Below are 16,164 nucleotides of genomic sequence, written 5' to 3'. Positions count from 1 at the left end.
ACTCCTTTGTCACAACCATTGCCTAGGGGTGAAACTCATCCCTTTGCAAAGAATCTGTCCAATTCTGAAGGCGTAACCAGTGCATAGGTCTTGCACTTGCTGTCTGAACTGTGCCCCCTACAGGCACTTTGCAATGGGCTTTAATACAGAGCCGGATATTGAGCTGGTGTAAATCAGTGTGTTTCCACTGTCTCCAACAGAGTTGTGCCGTTTACATCTACTGAAGATCTGGCCCAGTATTTCCAATGGGGGAAAGAAACTGATAAAAACGAAGCATAGAGAACTAAAAATGCTGAAGCCAACAACCAAATCATAGTCTCTGGACTAGTGTATGGCACATGTGTTAAACAAATGAGTCTTAGAAATACAGGACCAGATCCTCAGCTGGGGGAAATCAATGTAGCTTCATAGACATTGATGGAGATACATGCTGAGGATGCCAGGCAGATGAGTTTACAAGCTGCAAACAACATTTTTGTTCAGACACCAACATACTGTTTATTGGGAGTTCGGTTTTCTATTCATTTGCCTTCCAAATAAACAAAGAAAATTTTAATGGAAAAAGAGGAAAGTCACATTCAAATTATCTGACAGATAACTTCATGCAAAATGATACCTCAATCCAAAATGTTATATCGATTAAAGAAAGAGCACTTGCAATAACCATTGTCTTATAACCAGTCTACATTCCACTATACATAAACACTCTAGATTAGGCCATGGATCTGCATTCAGTAACAGTTTAAAGTTCTTCAGTTGATTGAAAAATGTGGAGAAAGTTTCTCCCCAATTTTTTCCCCCTTCAAATGTCAAATTCTGAAATCATCAATGTTTTGAATTCGAACCATTTTGACCAGCTCTAGACTAAAGTTTTAAACCTACCTCAAGCCCTCTAACAGAACTCTAATGTTCCCAGCGACCAATCGCTGCCTGCTCTACATTCAGAATATCAAGCTAATTCTTTCTACAGAACATTCACTTTCATGATACAATTCTTCTCTCCCCGGGTGCATTCGCGGGTTGGAAGAGAGACAGACAAATAACATATGGATGTTAACTGAAGGATATCAGACTGTGTTTACAGACGGTCTTTCTGCATCATAATTACAGCACCTGAATTTCCATGACATCTTCATCATTTTGGATGTTACACGTCTTCAGATTGCCATTCCCAGAAAATATTACTGATGCAATCTGCCCTACGCTCCCGAAATGCTGTTTTTTTTAAAGAAGAGCTATAAATCTACTATTAATCAAGAAGGGCTAAATTTGCAAATTCCAAAATCTGGGGCAGATTGGCAGAAAGGCTCAACACCAGACACACCAAGTGTGCTCTTGTGAAAATCCATCTCAAAGGGCCAGATTTCTTAGTACCCTTATTTACACTGAGACCCTTGCTAGTACCCCAATGAGACCACTTATGGAGTAAGGTGCTATTCAGTGTGAATAAATGCATCAAAATCTGGCCTTAAACCAGAGCTTTTCTATCTCTCCTCTTGTCGTGCATGACCTTATCTACACTAGAAAAGGTTTGTTGGTATAGCTAAGATGACCCAGGAAAGGCAGAGCGAGGTGTTAAGAATGGAAGGAGTCTCATGAGGAGGTTGGGGCTGAGTGCTGAGACAACTCCCAACTAGGGTGATAAGAAGTCCCGATTTTATAGGGACAGTCCCGATATTTGGGCCTTTCTTATATAGGTGCCAATTACCCCTCACCCCTGTCCCCATTTTCCACACTTGCTGTCTGGTCACCCTACTCCCAACAAAGATGAGGGGAAAGGGGAATGGAAGAAATTGGCTGACCATCTATGAATATGCCAGACCAGCATTGCTCTAGACTGGGGGTTCTCAAACTTTTTTGCTGGCACGACCCCCATTTTAATGACTAAGTTCTTCCCGGGACTCCAGACAGCATGGAGGACACCATTTTGAAGAGCCAAAAAGCATCCTTCGCACAGCGTGACCTCATCCATATAGTGTATACGAGGGCTCACTGTGCGGAGGAAGCCATTTTGTAGAGCATTGTGACCTTGCACGCACCATACATGTGAGGTTATGCTGTGCAGCGCAAAATAGTGTCCTCTGAACACTAGGGATCACTGTGGCGCCATCTGCTGATGGCCTGTCCCCATTCAGGGCAGTGACCTGCAGTTTGGGAAACACTGCTCTAGCTATTACCAAATAATAAGTGCGTCTAAGGGCCTTTCAAGAAACCATTTACACTCTCATTCTTACTTGGTTTCCAAAGGATATGTAGTGGCTTTGGTTCCCAATCCTTTCAGGCAACTAGACCAAGTTTGCCAGGCTTTGGTCCCCGAGAATCTATGGACGTTATTTACTTTAACAGGGGCAAAGGTTTGGTTCTGAGCATCTAGCTGCACCAGCCAACCTCTCATTCAACTAAGCCTACTCTATAAACTGCAATGGAGAGAATAGGGGCTGGAGCAGCTAACGGTGCACTGCAGAACGTGGGAGGGAGGGGTCAGGGCTCTGAAGCCCTGGACACTTATGTAGGGACCCAATTCTGGCCCTGCTGAAGTCACTGGAATGTTTTACCACCATGTGCAGTGTGAACAGGATGAGGGCCTGGAAGTCGAGCCTGGAGAGGGCAGGGAACATACATACACACCTTTGTTCTACAAGCATTATTAGAGTAGCACCAAAGGTTCCAACGGAGATCAAGACCCCATTGTGCTAGGTGCTGTACAAACACATAGCCAGAGACAGTCCCTGCCCAGAGAAGCTTACAATCTACATAGATAAGGTGAGAGAGGAAACTGAGGCGCAGAGAGGTGAAGTGACTTGCCCAAGGTCACCCAGCAGGCCAGTGGCAGAGCTGGGACTAGAACCCAGGTCTCTGAGTCCCAGTCCGGAGCACTAGCCACTGCACCAGGCTGCCGCTCCGTATTACTGTAATTGGCTACATTAGAACATAACTTAATCTCTTGCCTGTGAGGGACTCCTCTTCCCCCAGGTGAGGCGCATAGTGACTTCACTCCAGTTTAGTTCTTGGCTGGGATGGTTTCAGCCTTTTCTTCTCCGGGCTGATCTTCCTCAGCAGCCTTCGGCTCCTCTGGAAGTCTGGGATCCTTGATGCTTTCCTGCAGGTCTCGCTTCTCCTCCCTCTTGACAGTGACTGTGCTGGTAGAGAAGGCTTTTGCACCAGAGAAAGGGCTAGATGAGAACGTGTAGCCAAGGCCGAAGGTGTTCCCACTGCTGACGGTGCTTAGCCGCGTTTCCTCCCCTTCCAGTAATTTCCTGAGGGGGAGAGGGAAACACTAAGAAAGGTGCAATGAAGCTGCTTGCTGGAGCAAGATTTCAGATCCCTGTGTTCTCCTTTCTAAAATATCCTCCCCAGATCAGTTTTCATCGAGATGTGGCAACGGAGAACTCCCCCCCCACCACCCATGGGAAAGCAGGCAAGCGATCAATCAGCACATTGCCCCCAGGAAGGAACAGCCTCTATGGCAGGCTCAGCATTTTGCTAAGCACTATCGATCAAAGGCTACTGAGACCTGAAGAGCTACTTCACGGGCACACTCCAGACAAACTATCCAGCCAAACCCTGTGACTCAGACTATCCAGCCTAACCGTGTCATGGAAGGAATCAGAGAAAAACTGGCGACACGCTGGTGATGAATATCATTGCGGGGTGCGTGTCCAGGTCGTGTATATAGCACTACAAATGTGTGATAGAAATATGTTCTTAAAATAGGCTTTTGGAGGCACTCTGCCCTTGATAAAGGAATGCTTTCTTGGCTGTTTGTTTGCCTGCATCCCCAATGCGTATTGAGCAAGGTGAGGCCAGAGACAATGGAAAGACATTTACATCGAAGGAAAACAAGTGATTAAGCCAAGCAGAGAAACAGATTGACCAGAGGAGGAAGGAGACAGCCTGGCATATGCACAAGCAGCAGGGGAGAAAAACTTTACATGGAGATACACTTCAAAAGTTCACAGGACTACAAAAAGAAGGGGAAAGAACTCTGAGGCCTTGGCTACACTCACACTTTACAGCACTGCAACTGGGGTGTGAAAAAACACCCCCTGAGTGCTGCAAGATACAGCGCTGTAAAGCATCAGTGTAATCAGGGCAGCAGCGCTGGGAGCGCGGCTCCCAGCGCTGCACGCTACACCCGGAAGGGATGTGGTTTACATGCAGCGCTGGGAGAGCTCTCTCCCAGCGCTGCCGCTCTGACTACACTCACACTTCAAAGCGTTGCCGCGGCAGGGCTCCCGCAGCGCTGCCGGGGCAGCACTTTGAAATTCCAAATGTAGCCATACCCTTAGTTATCCATCACTTGGGGACACAGTGTACAGCACCCTCTGAGCCTGTGAATGGTAGATCCTTGCTGATAATTTGCTACAAATGAGAAACTGTTTTGGGCAAAGATATATCTTCCTAGAATTAAGTTTGAGGCACTAGAAAGCATGTTATTTTTGTATAGTTTAATCCTTTTTTCTCTTTTATTTTTGCCTGATATCACTTAAATCTGTGCTCTTTATTAACAAACTTAGACTTTAAGGTCAGAAGGAACCATCATGATCATCTAGTCTGACCACCTGCACAACACAGGCCACAGAATCTCACCCACTCACTCCTGTATCAAACCTGTATCTGAGCCACTGAAGTCCTCAAATCATGGTTTAAAGACTTCAAGGTGCAGAGAATCTTTCAGCAAGTGACCCGTGCCCCATGCTGCAGAGGAAGGCGAAAAATCCCCAGGGCCTCTGCCAATCTGTCCTGGAGGAAAATTCCTTCCTGACCCCAAATATGGGGATCAGCTAAACCCTGAGCATGTGGGCAAGACTCACCAGCCAGCACCCAGAAAAGAATTCTCTATAGTAACTCAGATCCTACCCCATCTAACATCTCATCACAGACCATTGGGCATATTTACCTGCTAATAATCAAAGATCAGTTAATTGCCAAAAGTAGGCTATGCAATCATACCATCCCCTCCATAAACTTATCAAGCTTAGTCTTGAAGCCAGATATGTTTTTTGCCTCCACTGCTCTCCTTGAAGTCTGTTCCAGAGCTTTGCTCCTCTGATTGTTAGAAACCTTCATCTAATTTCAAGTCTAAACTTCCTGATGGCCAGGTTATATCCATTTGTTCTTGGGATCACATTGGTACTGAGCTTAAATTTATTCCTCTGATATATTTATAGACAGCAATCATATCTCCCCTCAGCCTTCTTTTGGTTAAGCTAAACAAGCCAAGTTCTTTGAGTCTCCTTTCATAAGGCAGGTTTTTCCATTCCTCTGATCATCCTAGTAGCCCTTCTCTGTACCTGTTCCAGTTTGAATTCATCCTTCTTAAACATGGGAGACCAGAACTGCACACAGTATTCCAGATGAGGTCTCACCCTGCCTTGTATAACGGTACTAACACCTCCTTATCTCTACTGGAAATACCTTGTCTGATGCATTCCAAGACCGCATTAGCTTTTTTCACAGCCATATCACATAACTTGTTCTTGTTTTATACAAAACCACCTCAGCACTGTTATATTGATGCGTGAGTCCTCAGCCAAACAGGCTGAGGAGTGCTCTGTCTCTCTGGAAGAAGCAAACTTCATACTTTCTAAGCGTGTCCGGTGAGAAGGACTGGACGCTGCAGGGAGATGTCTCAGGAACTCAGGACCTGGGCTTCACTGATTCGTACCTGTAAAGCCACATTTGGACTGGCAGAGTCTGGAGAAGCTCCTTAGTAAGGCAGACACACTGGAGCATCAGGGAGCTGATACACAGGTTAGCAGCCGCAAAGCTCTCACTTGTCGAGGCAGACGGGTAACACGGTGGCTTAGGGTTCTGGATTCCCTGATGAGAGTGTCACAACTATGTGACATCAATGATGCCATGGAGATGAGTGTCCAGGCAACACGGTGATGACAGTGATATATGTCAGGGATCTTCAAAGACGAAGAAGGGAGCTGGATACCATATTTCTATTTAAATGGGATCTGAGCACCTAACTCCCTTAGGTCATTTGAAAATCCCAGCTTGAAGACCTAGACAGACAGACGGCTGCTGTACAGCATTTTGTTCTAGGTTTCCTAATGCATATTGCTATGGATTCCTTTTTGGATATTTTTTTAAAGGCTCTGCTCAAGGAATTATTTTTGGGGACCTTCTCTGCTCTGTGTTATGCAGGAGGTGAGAATAGATGATAACAGTGGTTCCTTCTGGCCTTAGAATCTATTAATCTCTGGAAACTTTAAAATGCATATGCGTATGAGGAGGACAGAAGTCAAAACAGGAGCAATGGGGGAATGGGGGCTTCTGACCAGTTCTAACCCTGAGCCGAACCAGGGGATCTGCTGCAATTTTTCTCATGATTTTTCTCATTATTCTCATTATAGAACTGCGCAGCTGGATTGCTACACAATCTTACGGAATATCCAGGGGTATAATGTTTCTAGGTATTTATTTCTCTCTACGCAAATGGAGAGGTGTGACCGCCAGCATCAAACATCCCCAAAGCCATCAGGGAAGAAGGCCTCTTGGTCTTGTTTTACCTATATGCAGCTATTTCAATATCCAGGGCCATCTTCACATTCAGCAGGTCTTGGTACTCTCGGAGGTGACGAGCCATCTCTCCCTTGGTCGTCCTTAGAGCATTTTCAAGCTGGTTAATAGTCTCCTGCAGAAAAAGAAGTGGAACAGAGAACATTCTGATCATGTCAATAGGTCCCTCTCATTTGCTTTTAGTGCCCTTCCTTCCAGATGTGTTGTTCAAACTGATCTCAGGAGGCGATATCAGTGTGGTCCAGTGGATTAGGGTGCTGGATTGGGACCCAGACTGGACTGGGTTTCCATTCCTGGCTATGCCACTGACTTGCTGCTTGAGCAGGGCAAGTCATTTCACCTCTCTTTCCCCTCCCACTTCTGCCTTGTTTATTTCAACTGCAGTCTCCTCAGGGCAGGGATTGTCTTATTCTGTGTTTATACAGTGCGTATCCCAAATCTCAGTAGTGATCCTATACATTTACTAATACAACCAAACATTCGTTTGGGCTGATCCCTTCCCCAGCATATCAGACGTCTGCTGTTCTAGCAAATGAGCTCTCTTCCTCAAAAGAGTTCACATAATTATTATTTTTTCTATCTAATCTAATAGTTAAATCAGAAGACTAGAAGCCCGGACTCCTGGGTTCTATTGTTGGCTCACAGCCTGATCTTGGACAAGTCACTTAGATCTACAATTTCAAAAAAGTCCAACCATTTGGGAGGTGCAATTGGAATTCGAGCACCTCTGGAAATCAGCCCCTCAGTGGACACCCAAAAAACAGAGGCCCCCAAAGATCAATGAATGCTTTGTGCCTCTGTTTCCCAAGCTGAGACGTGGGGCTAAAAATACTTACAATCTACCTCACCCAGGTTAGTGAATGAATGTTTTCAAAGTGTTTGAAGATCACAGGTGGGAGATATAGAAATGTTACTATCACAGTCTCTCCCCCTCCCATTCAAGGCAAGGTTTGCTAAGTACACGTCTACCCCGATATAACGCGACCCGATATAACACGAATTTGGATATAACGCGGTAAAGCAGCGCTCCGGGGGGGAAGGGCCTGCGTGCTCCGGCAGATCAAAGCAAGTTCGATATAACGTGGTTTCACCTATAACGCAGTAAGATTTTTGGGCTCCCAAGGACAGTGTTATATCGGGGTAGAGGTGTACATCCCATCTCTGTGTAAGGACTGTCTTCTTCCCAGTGCAAACATGCCCAAAAGCATGGCCTGCACAAGCTATCAGGAAAGACAAAAGCCCAGGATAATCTTTGCTAGATGCATATCTGGCATTTTGCCACTTGTGTCTGATTCCTAGGGCTGCGAGTGAGCTCTTGAGTTGGAAACAAATAAGAAGCCAGTGTCTGTTGGCAAGTGTCAGGGATAGCTCAGTGGTTTGAGCACTGGCCTGCTAAACCCAGGGTTATGAGTTCAGTCCTTGAGGGGATCATTTGGGGATTTAGTTGGGGGATTGGTCCTGCTTTGAGCAGGGGGTTGGACTAGATACCGCCTGAGGTCCCTTCCAACCCCGATATTCTATGATTCTACCTGCAGATTATGGATCTCCCCATTGCTCCTCTCCTCCGCTTCCTGCAGCTGCCTCTCCAGGGACTCATTGGCATTTCTCAGAGACTCGATCTCGATGTTACGGGCCTGCAGCTGGCGCCGGTACTCCGTGATCTCCTCCTTGGCCTGGCGGATGCTGTCACTGCTGCGAGCTGCCTCCTCGGTGAAGTTGGCGAATTTAGATTTGTACCACTCTTCGGCAGACTGCTGGTTCCGGGCAGAAAGGACCTCGTACTGCATGCGGATCTCCTTCAAGGCGGCTGTGAGATCAGGCTTGCTCACATCCACCTCCACCGAAACCTGGAGAGGGCACAGAAGGAAGGGATCCCACCCCACACACAGATAGCATGAAGCATGGGGAAACGGAGAGAAATACAAAGACACTGAAGCTGCTCGGGGCTGTTCCTTGACATCCTAGGCTGAACGCCCCAAATGATGGCCCAGATCCTTCCCCTTGTCCCCCATGCAGAGCTGGAGTGCTCAAGACACAGTGGAACATCTGTGTTTCCTCTGCACGAAGCAAGCTGGAGGACAAATGGCTTCCATACTGAGCTCCAGACCTCTTAAGACTGGTGGAGCCCAGCATCACGCGGTCCCAATACAGAGGCCCTTTGAATTAAGGAAAAAGTAGAAATGAAGTCAGGGGATTCAGTGCTACATGGCTGTTCTCTGCACGGTCCTGGAACTCCTCTGCCGTCACAGGATGGCCTGAGGGCAGGAGGAGATGTGGGGTTTCCTCAGCAGCTAGCCAAATTATTCAGATACTTGGGGCAGGAATAAGTCCTAATGAAGTGGATTGGTGGACATGAAGTGGGCAGTCATTGGTGCATGACAGAATGTCACATAGCCCGGGGGAACATTGCAGGACCCTTGCCTCCACATCCATGATATGGTAAAGCTATAAAATACAAATTATATAGGACCAGATCCTTAGCTGGTGTAAATCTGCATAGCTCCTCTGAAGTCAGTGGAGCAATGTCAGTTTATACCAGCTGACCAGCCACCGTGCCCTGTCTATAGCCACGGTGAGTAAATATGTAGGCAGAAAGACCAGATAGGCAAAGGACACATAGATGGATACGTATAGATAGATAGCTGCATTAGACAGACATTCTCTCTAAATGTATTTGTGCGTAGACAGTGAAAGAGAGGGTGTGTATGGAGATAGATAGAGGGGTAGATGGGGATGGATGGATGGAAGGATAGATTAGATATTGACTCATGTTAAAAGTCAGTATCTCAACAATTACTAGGTTAACATAGCAAATTAACCTGGGTTCAAAGAAATGCATCAAAGGAGCAAAGACTTTGACAGGTACAGCATTAATTTTAGACATGCGAGTTGTGCAGGATTGGTTAGCAAGTCCTTTTTGATCCTACACACAGCTCTGCTAAGTGTTGCTACCGTAACACCACCCAAGAGTGAAATGACTCATTTATTTAAGTTGTCCAGTGTTTCTGCATAATTCTGTATAGTGCTGGCCTTCAGTCACAGTTCAATCTGAATCTAAACGTGTATATGTAACTGGTTTATTGCTCCTCCATTTGACGGAGAAAAATGACAGCACTGTGGGCAAACAGAATGCTTTGCCTTCTCAATCCAACCCCCGGGGCCTGCTGCATTCTTTGGAGCTCTGCAGGTTACAGATTTTACACATTGAAAGAATTTTCCACAACCTGGCCTTATGCTGAAAAATATTAGGAAAGCCATAAAGTTATTGGTCTGTCAGTGAATTTCCATACAGATGGTGGATTGTGACCATGATATAAAGAGCTCATTTTAGGGTTTGCTCATCAGATGCCTGCACATATTTATTATAATACAACCAGTGGAGTTCCTCACCGAGGAACAAAATATGGAATATGCAAGTGCAACTCTAGCAATGGATTTAGTCCTATATATGAAAATAAATTATGTATTGGTGATTGGTCCTTTTATGAGCAGGGGGTTAGACTAGATGACCTCTTGAGGTCCCTTCCAACCCTGATATTCTATGATTAGAAATGAATGGCATTCCAGAAGTAGAGTTTAACCTTGCAAACAAAGGACACTGTAGCAAATATGCAAAAGAAATGGCATTTGCCGATATCATCCTACCTCATTACACAGGGGGGTCTTAAGTGAAATCAAACCTCTAATGCAGGGGAAAGTCCTCCTTTGAATGAAATGGGCGTCAGCTCCTTGTCTAGGAGAAGTTCAAATATTCATGTATTCAGGAATGTACTGGGTCAAAGTCAGCTGTAGTGTAAGCAGATGCAACTCCAAGGCTGAAGTGGTCTCATTACGCTGGCTTGATCCTGTAAGGTGCACAGCACCCTGGCTCCAATCTAGCAAAGCACTAAAACATATATATTTGCTGCAAGTAGCATAGTTAAGGGGGTACTGAAAGCCACTGTCAGAGGAACAAGCAAAACAAGCAAGAAAGAGAGAACAGAGCGGAAGAAGAGTCATATTTCTAGGTTTAACGAACTCTGAGAATACAGCGCAACCTTGTTTATTGCAGCCATAGCCAAATTTCCCTGTTATAGCCAGAGCTGTACCCCTCTCTGCCCCACCAAAAAAATCTATTTGTGGTATTATCACAATTATATCTACGTGCCCCAATGGGCTAAGTGCTGTACAAAGATTGAGACAGTCCCTCCCCACCCTTAACAGTTTATGATCGAGAGAGACAAAGAACGGGAGAGTACTGTCCTGATATTACAGACAGAAAACTGAGTCAGAGTCAGACTAAGCAACCTGGCAAAGTCACATAAGAAATCTGTAGCAGAGCTCATCTCAAATTCCAATCCAGTACTTTAGCCATAAAACTAACCTTCCTCTGCATAAATTAAATGAAAATTCCCTTTCATTAGCCAAAGCCTTGGTCATCTGAATGTACTCTGCGTTCCTTGTGACATTTCAGGGGAAATCCATGGTGGATGGGTGAGGTCCCAGAGTACTGGAGAAGGGCAAACATAGTATCTGTTTTTAAGAATGGCAACAAAGAGCACCCTGGGAATTATAGACCAGTCAGCCTAACTTTAATACCTGGAAAGATGCCAGAACAAAATTATTGCACAATCAATTTGTGATCACCTGGAGGATAATGGGGTTATAAGGACTAGCCAGCATAGATTTATCAAGAATAAATCATGCCAAACCAACCTAATTTCCATCTCTGACAGGGTTACTGGCCCAGCAGATGGGGGGAAGGAGTAGATGCGATAGATCTTGATTTTAGTAAGGCTTTTGACCTGTCCCACATGACATTCTCATAAGCATAATGTAGTCTAGATGGAATTACTAGAAGGTGGGTGCACAACTAGTTGAAAGGCCGTACTCAAAGAATAGTTATCAATGGTTCACTGTCAGACTGGGAGGGTGTGTCTACTGGGGTACTGCAGGGGTCAGTCTTGGGTCTGAAACTATTTAATATTTTTATTAATGATTTGCACAATGGAGTGGAAAGTAGGCTTATAAAATTTGCAGATGACACCAAGCTGGGAGGGGTTGCAAACACTTTGGAAGACAGGATTAGAATTCAAAGTGACCTTGACAAATTGGTCTGAAATCAACAAGATGAAATTCAGGAAAGAAAAGTGTAAAGAACTACACTTACCAAGGAAAAAATCAAATGCACAGCTACAAAATGGGGAATAACTGCTTGGTGGCAGTACTGCTGGAAAGGGTCCGGGGGTTGTAGTGGATCACAAATTGAACATGAGACAATGGTGTGATGCAATTAATCAGAGTGTTGCATGTAAGGTAATTGTCCTGGTCCTCTTGGCACTGGTGAGGCCTCAGCTGGAGCATTGTGTCAAATTCTGGGTGCCACACTTTTGGAAAGATGTGGATAAATTGGAAAAAGTCCAGAGGAAAGCAACAAACATGATAAGAAGTTCAGAAACCTGATCTACAAGGAAAGGTTAAAAAACCTGGGCATGTTTAGTCTTGAGAAAAGAAGGAGGGAGGACCTGACAACAGTCTTCAAATACAGTAAGAGGTGTTATAAAGAGGATGGTGATCAACTGTTCTCCGTGTGCAAGGCAGGACAAGACATAATGGGCTTAATCTGCAGCAAAGGGGATTGAGGGGAGATAGTAGGAAACACTTTCTAACTCTAAGGGTGGTTAAGCTCTGGAACAGGCTTCCAAAGGAGGTTGTGGAATCCCCGTCATTGGAGGTTTAAGGGCAGGCTGGACAAACACCTCTCAGGGACAGTCTCTGTTTACTTGGCTCTGCCTCAGCGCAGGGGGCTGGACGTGATGACCTTTCAATTCCCTTCCAGCCCTATGTTTCTATGATTCCATCTGGATACTCAAGGCTGCATTACAATACCTCTGCACCAGCTATTGATTTCAATGCTCAGGAGATTAATCCGTTTCCATCAATAATGCAACTGCAGCTGTACAGCCGCTTCACTTAGCTGCTCTGGGTTTGTCCTTATGGATCTGCTGTTTTAATACCTTTACATGCATTTTAACATTTGTCTGACAACACCTTGCAAAGTGGGCATTAACGAAACCCACATGACAAAAGAGTTGTCACTGAGCTGCCCATGACACCTGTGCATAACAAGCTCATTAGGATAACCGCTATTCTCATGTACATCCAAAGAATTAACGTGGGTTAGCTACTTTTTGCATTAAGCATGCTTGATTTTTTCCTCCCAACATGTACAGAAATAGTCCCACAACGTCACTTGAAACCCAGACTGATGAATGAAGCCAGGATTGAGCTTTCCTTCTTTTCCAAGCTTTGGTCTTTTCATTCCACTAGCACATGGCTCAGGCACAATCGACTGTCATTGTGTGCGCTCTGCAGGGTGGGTGCTAGGTACCTATCGTACCAATGGCACTGCAGTATAGCCGCAGGATGCTATCTTCCCAGCAGGGCTTAGCAATAATGTAATCAAGGTACAGTTTGCTGTGGCATTCAAGGAACTGAATCACACTTCCAGCAGTCCAATGTGAGCCAATGCAATACTCAACACAAAAGAAGATGAGGTGCTGATTTAATCTTCCAGACGACTTTATGCCGAATACAATGTAATTAAGAAAGCAGAATACGTAAGTACTCTATTACCCATTCTATATAGGGAAGGAGGATAGGGGTCATAGCTGCAGGATGCAAAGGCATTGTGTGCATACATCCAACACCACGAGGTGAGCCAGTCAAATGTCTACCTTAACAAAGATAACCTTCCAATGACCGACTGGCTGCAATAGCTTTGTGCCCAGTGCAAAGGATCTAGTATCTATCCATTCAGCATATGCAAGAGGAAGAGAATAGGAGGAGTGTATGTAACACTCTCTATATGCTCAACCTATGGAAATATAAAATTATGGGATGGGAGTGAGGGCTGTGCTGTGATGAACAGCATAGAGGAGGAGGGCAGTATTGTGCATGTGTGCCACACCCTATCCATCTAGCACATACAGAAGAGGCGTAATCACTGAGTATAACACACCTCATCCAGCACACAGGAAGGTTGCATATGTGTGTATAGAACACACTTTATCCAGCATAGAGACGGAGGGGTGTGTGTGTGTAGCACACACTTTATCCAGCACACAGGAGGAGGGATGTGTGTAATACTCCTTAGGAGGAGATGGATATTGGGGGTGAGTGAAGGCACACCCTATCCACGTGGCATGTGGCGGGGAGAAGGGTGCTGGGCACCTGGGTATGCGGGTGGTGGAACAGGATTGTTGAGTGGTTGAATTCCGGAGGGAACACCGAGCCCTTGGGGGTGTTATGTGCCACCCTGGGGAGGTTGCTGTTGGGCATCTTGCGGGAAGGGGAGCACTGGGAAGGCGGGTTGCAGAAAGGGGAGCGCTGTGCTGGGCAGGGACAGGTGGGGAGAGCTGTGCAGCAGGGTTGGTTGGTTGCGGGGATACAGAACAGGGAGCGTGCAGGGCTGGGGCTGGGCAGGGACAGGGGAGGGGAGCACAGGGCTGAGAGGGCTCAGGGAGATGGGAGCGCAGGGACAGGAGAGGAGGGGAGGGGAGGGGAGCGCAGCATTTGTCAGGCGGATACAGAACTGGGAGCCTGGCGCTGGGCAGGAGCAGGTGTGGAGCGGAGCGCAGGGCTGGGCAGGGTCATGGGGGGCACAGGGCTGGGCAGGGGATCAAAATGCAGAGCGGGGCAGTCAGGGCCAGGGGATGCTGGGCAGATGCAGACGGGGAGGGACATGGGGAGCGCGGGGCGGGGCGGTCAGAGCCCGGGGATGCTGGGCAGGGGCAGGTGGAGAGGGCAGCACAGCGCAACGCTGGGCAGGGACATGGGGAGCGCAGGGTTGAACAGGGGATCGGAGCACAGGGAGAGGCAGTCAGGGCCGGGGGATGCTGGGGAAGGGCAGGTGGGCAGTGCAGGGCTGGGCAGGGACATGGGGAGCGCAGGGCGGGGCGGTCAGGGTCGGGGGATGCTGGGCAGGGGCAGGTGGAGAGCGCAGCGCAGGGCTGGGCAGGGCGCTGGTACCTGCGCATCTTGCAGCGAGGCTTGCAGCTCCGCCACCTCCTCCTCGTGCACCTTCCGGAGGAAGGCGATCTCGTCCAGCAGTGACTCCACCTTCTTCTCCAGCTCCAGCCGGGCCAGGGTGGCGTGGTCCACGTCCTTCCTGTACTCGCGCAGGGCCAGCTCGGCCTCCTCCCGCCGGCGCGCCTCCTCCTGGCACTGCTCCCGCAGGCGCTGCAGCCCCTGCGCCAGCTGCTGGCTCTCCAGCTGCGCCTCGTCCCGCTCGTGGCGCAGTTCCTCCACCTTGGCGCGCAGCTCGCGGATCTCCTGCTCGTAGAGCTGTTGCAGGCGGGAGGGCTCCGCCTGGCGCTGGCGCAGCAGGGAGACCTCGGCCTCCAGCAGCCGGTTGTGCTGCTCCAGCTGGTGCACCTTCTCGATGTAGGTCACGAAGCGGTCGTTGAGCCCCTGCAGCTGCTCCTTCTCGTTGGTGCGCACGATTTTCAGCTCGTTGCTCACCGCGCTGGACTGGGAGAGCAGCTCCAGGTGGTCCACGGAGCTGGGCACGGCCAGCTTGCGATAGGAGGAGGGGTAGGAGTCCCTGGCATGGTGGGCGCGGTAGCCGGCAGCCCGGGGAGCGGACGAGCTGCTGTAGACTCTGCTGGAGAGGCGAGAGGTTTCCCCGAAGATCTTCTTATAGGAGGAGGGTGGGTAGAGCAGGTCGCTGCCGTAGCTCATGGTGAGGCTGCAAGGGAGATGTAGGCAGGGAAGGGACGAGGCTGGGTGGGTGATGCACAGAAAGGGGGGGAGGACAATGCGCCTGGCTCTCCCCTTTTATAGCCCCGCAAACACCAATCCTCTTCCTCCTGCTCCTGGAAATTAACAACGCCCAGACAACTGCAAATCTGCATGGCAGGGAGGAGGGAGCGCAGCGGAGGGGGGAGGCTGACAGGGAGGCATTTGCCTCTCTCCTTGCCTGAGATTCGCTTGATCAGCAAAGTGCTGGCTGCACCTGGGACCTGCCACCGAATCAATGTGTGCCAATCCCCAGGATTGACAGAGGAAGGGTTGTGCCTAGGCAAGGTGGCCACATGGGGCTGGGGGAGGATGCAGCTGCTTGCAACAATCACCAGAAAGGGTGAAGGATACAAAGGAGGGGTGGGGAGTGGGGTAAGAAAGGGAAGGTGTAGGCAAGGCTGTCAGTGATCGCTGGAAGGGATGCCGGTAGGACACCACCACTGTCTCAGAGCTGGGGGCGCATGCAGGGAAAGAGTGAAGGCTACTAGAGTCTGCAAGTGACCAGGCAGAGCCCTGACAAAAGTGGGGAGTAGGAAAATGCAACCATATTGGGCAAGCGAACATATGTGGTGGGTTTTTTTCCATCCTTGGGGATGGGAATGGGAAAAGGAGGACCAAAAAGAGGGGATATGAGGCTAGCTTTGACTCTTCCCCCAACAAATCACTGACCTATCATCTTAATTGCCCAAGATTTCCAAATGGCTAGTGATTTTGAGTGTTCATCTTGAACCACTTTAATGGCGGCTCCATCCAGAACTGCAGTTGCAGGAACTGCCCCCTGGCAGGGCACAGCACCTCTGAAAATCAGGCCCTTTTAAAAGGTGGCTTGTGTTGGCGCAGTCCAAAAACAGA

General features: G+C 48.0%; 1 protein-coding gene across 1 annotated transcript; it reads right to left on the bottom strand.

Moving 5' to 3' along the window:
* Positions 1-482: 482 nt before the first annotated feature.
* On the bottom strand, positions 483-15,488 carry LOC115646286 (low molecular weight neuronal intermediate filament-like). The gene is made up of 4 exons (XM_030551939.1): positions 14,542-15,488; positions 8,061-8,378; positions 6,522-6,646; positions 483-3,257 (listed from the first exon to the last, which is right to left on the bottom strand). Exons 1-4 carry the CDS (start codon positions 15,250-15,252, stop codon positions 3,002-3,004), a joined length of 1,410 nt encoding a protein of 469 aa, XP_030407799.1. The 5' UTR covers positions 15,253-15,488; the 3' UTR covers positions 483-3,001.
* Between the last annotated feature and the right edge of the window lie 676 nt (positions 15,489-16,164).

The sequence above is a fragment of the Gopherus evgoodei genome, chromosome 2 (assembly GCF_007399415.2).
Source record: "Gopherus evgoodei ecotype Sinaloan lineage chromosome 2, rGopEvg1_v1.p, whole genome shotgun sequence".
NCBI classification, from domain to species: Eukaryota; Metazoa; Chordata; order Testudines; family Testudinidae; genus Gopherus; species Gopherus evgoodei.
Note: the sequence above shows the minus strand (reverse complement) of the source record. Positions and strands in the feature narration are given on the sequence as shown.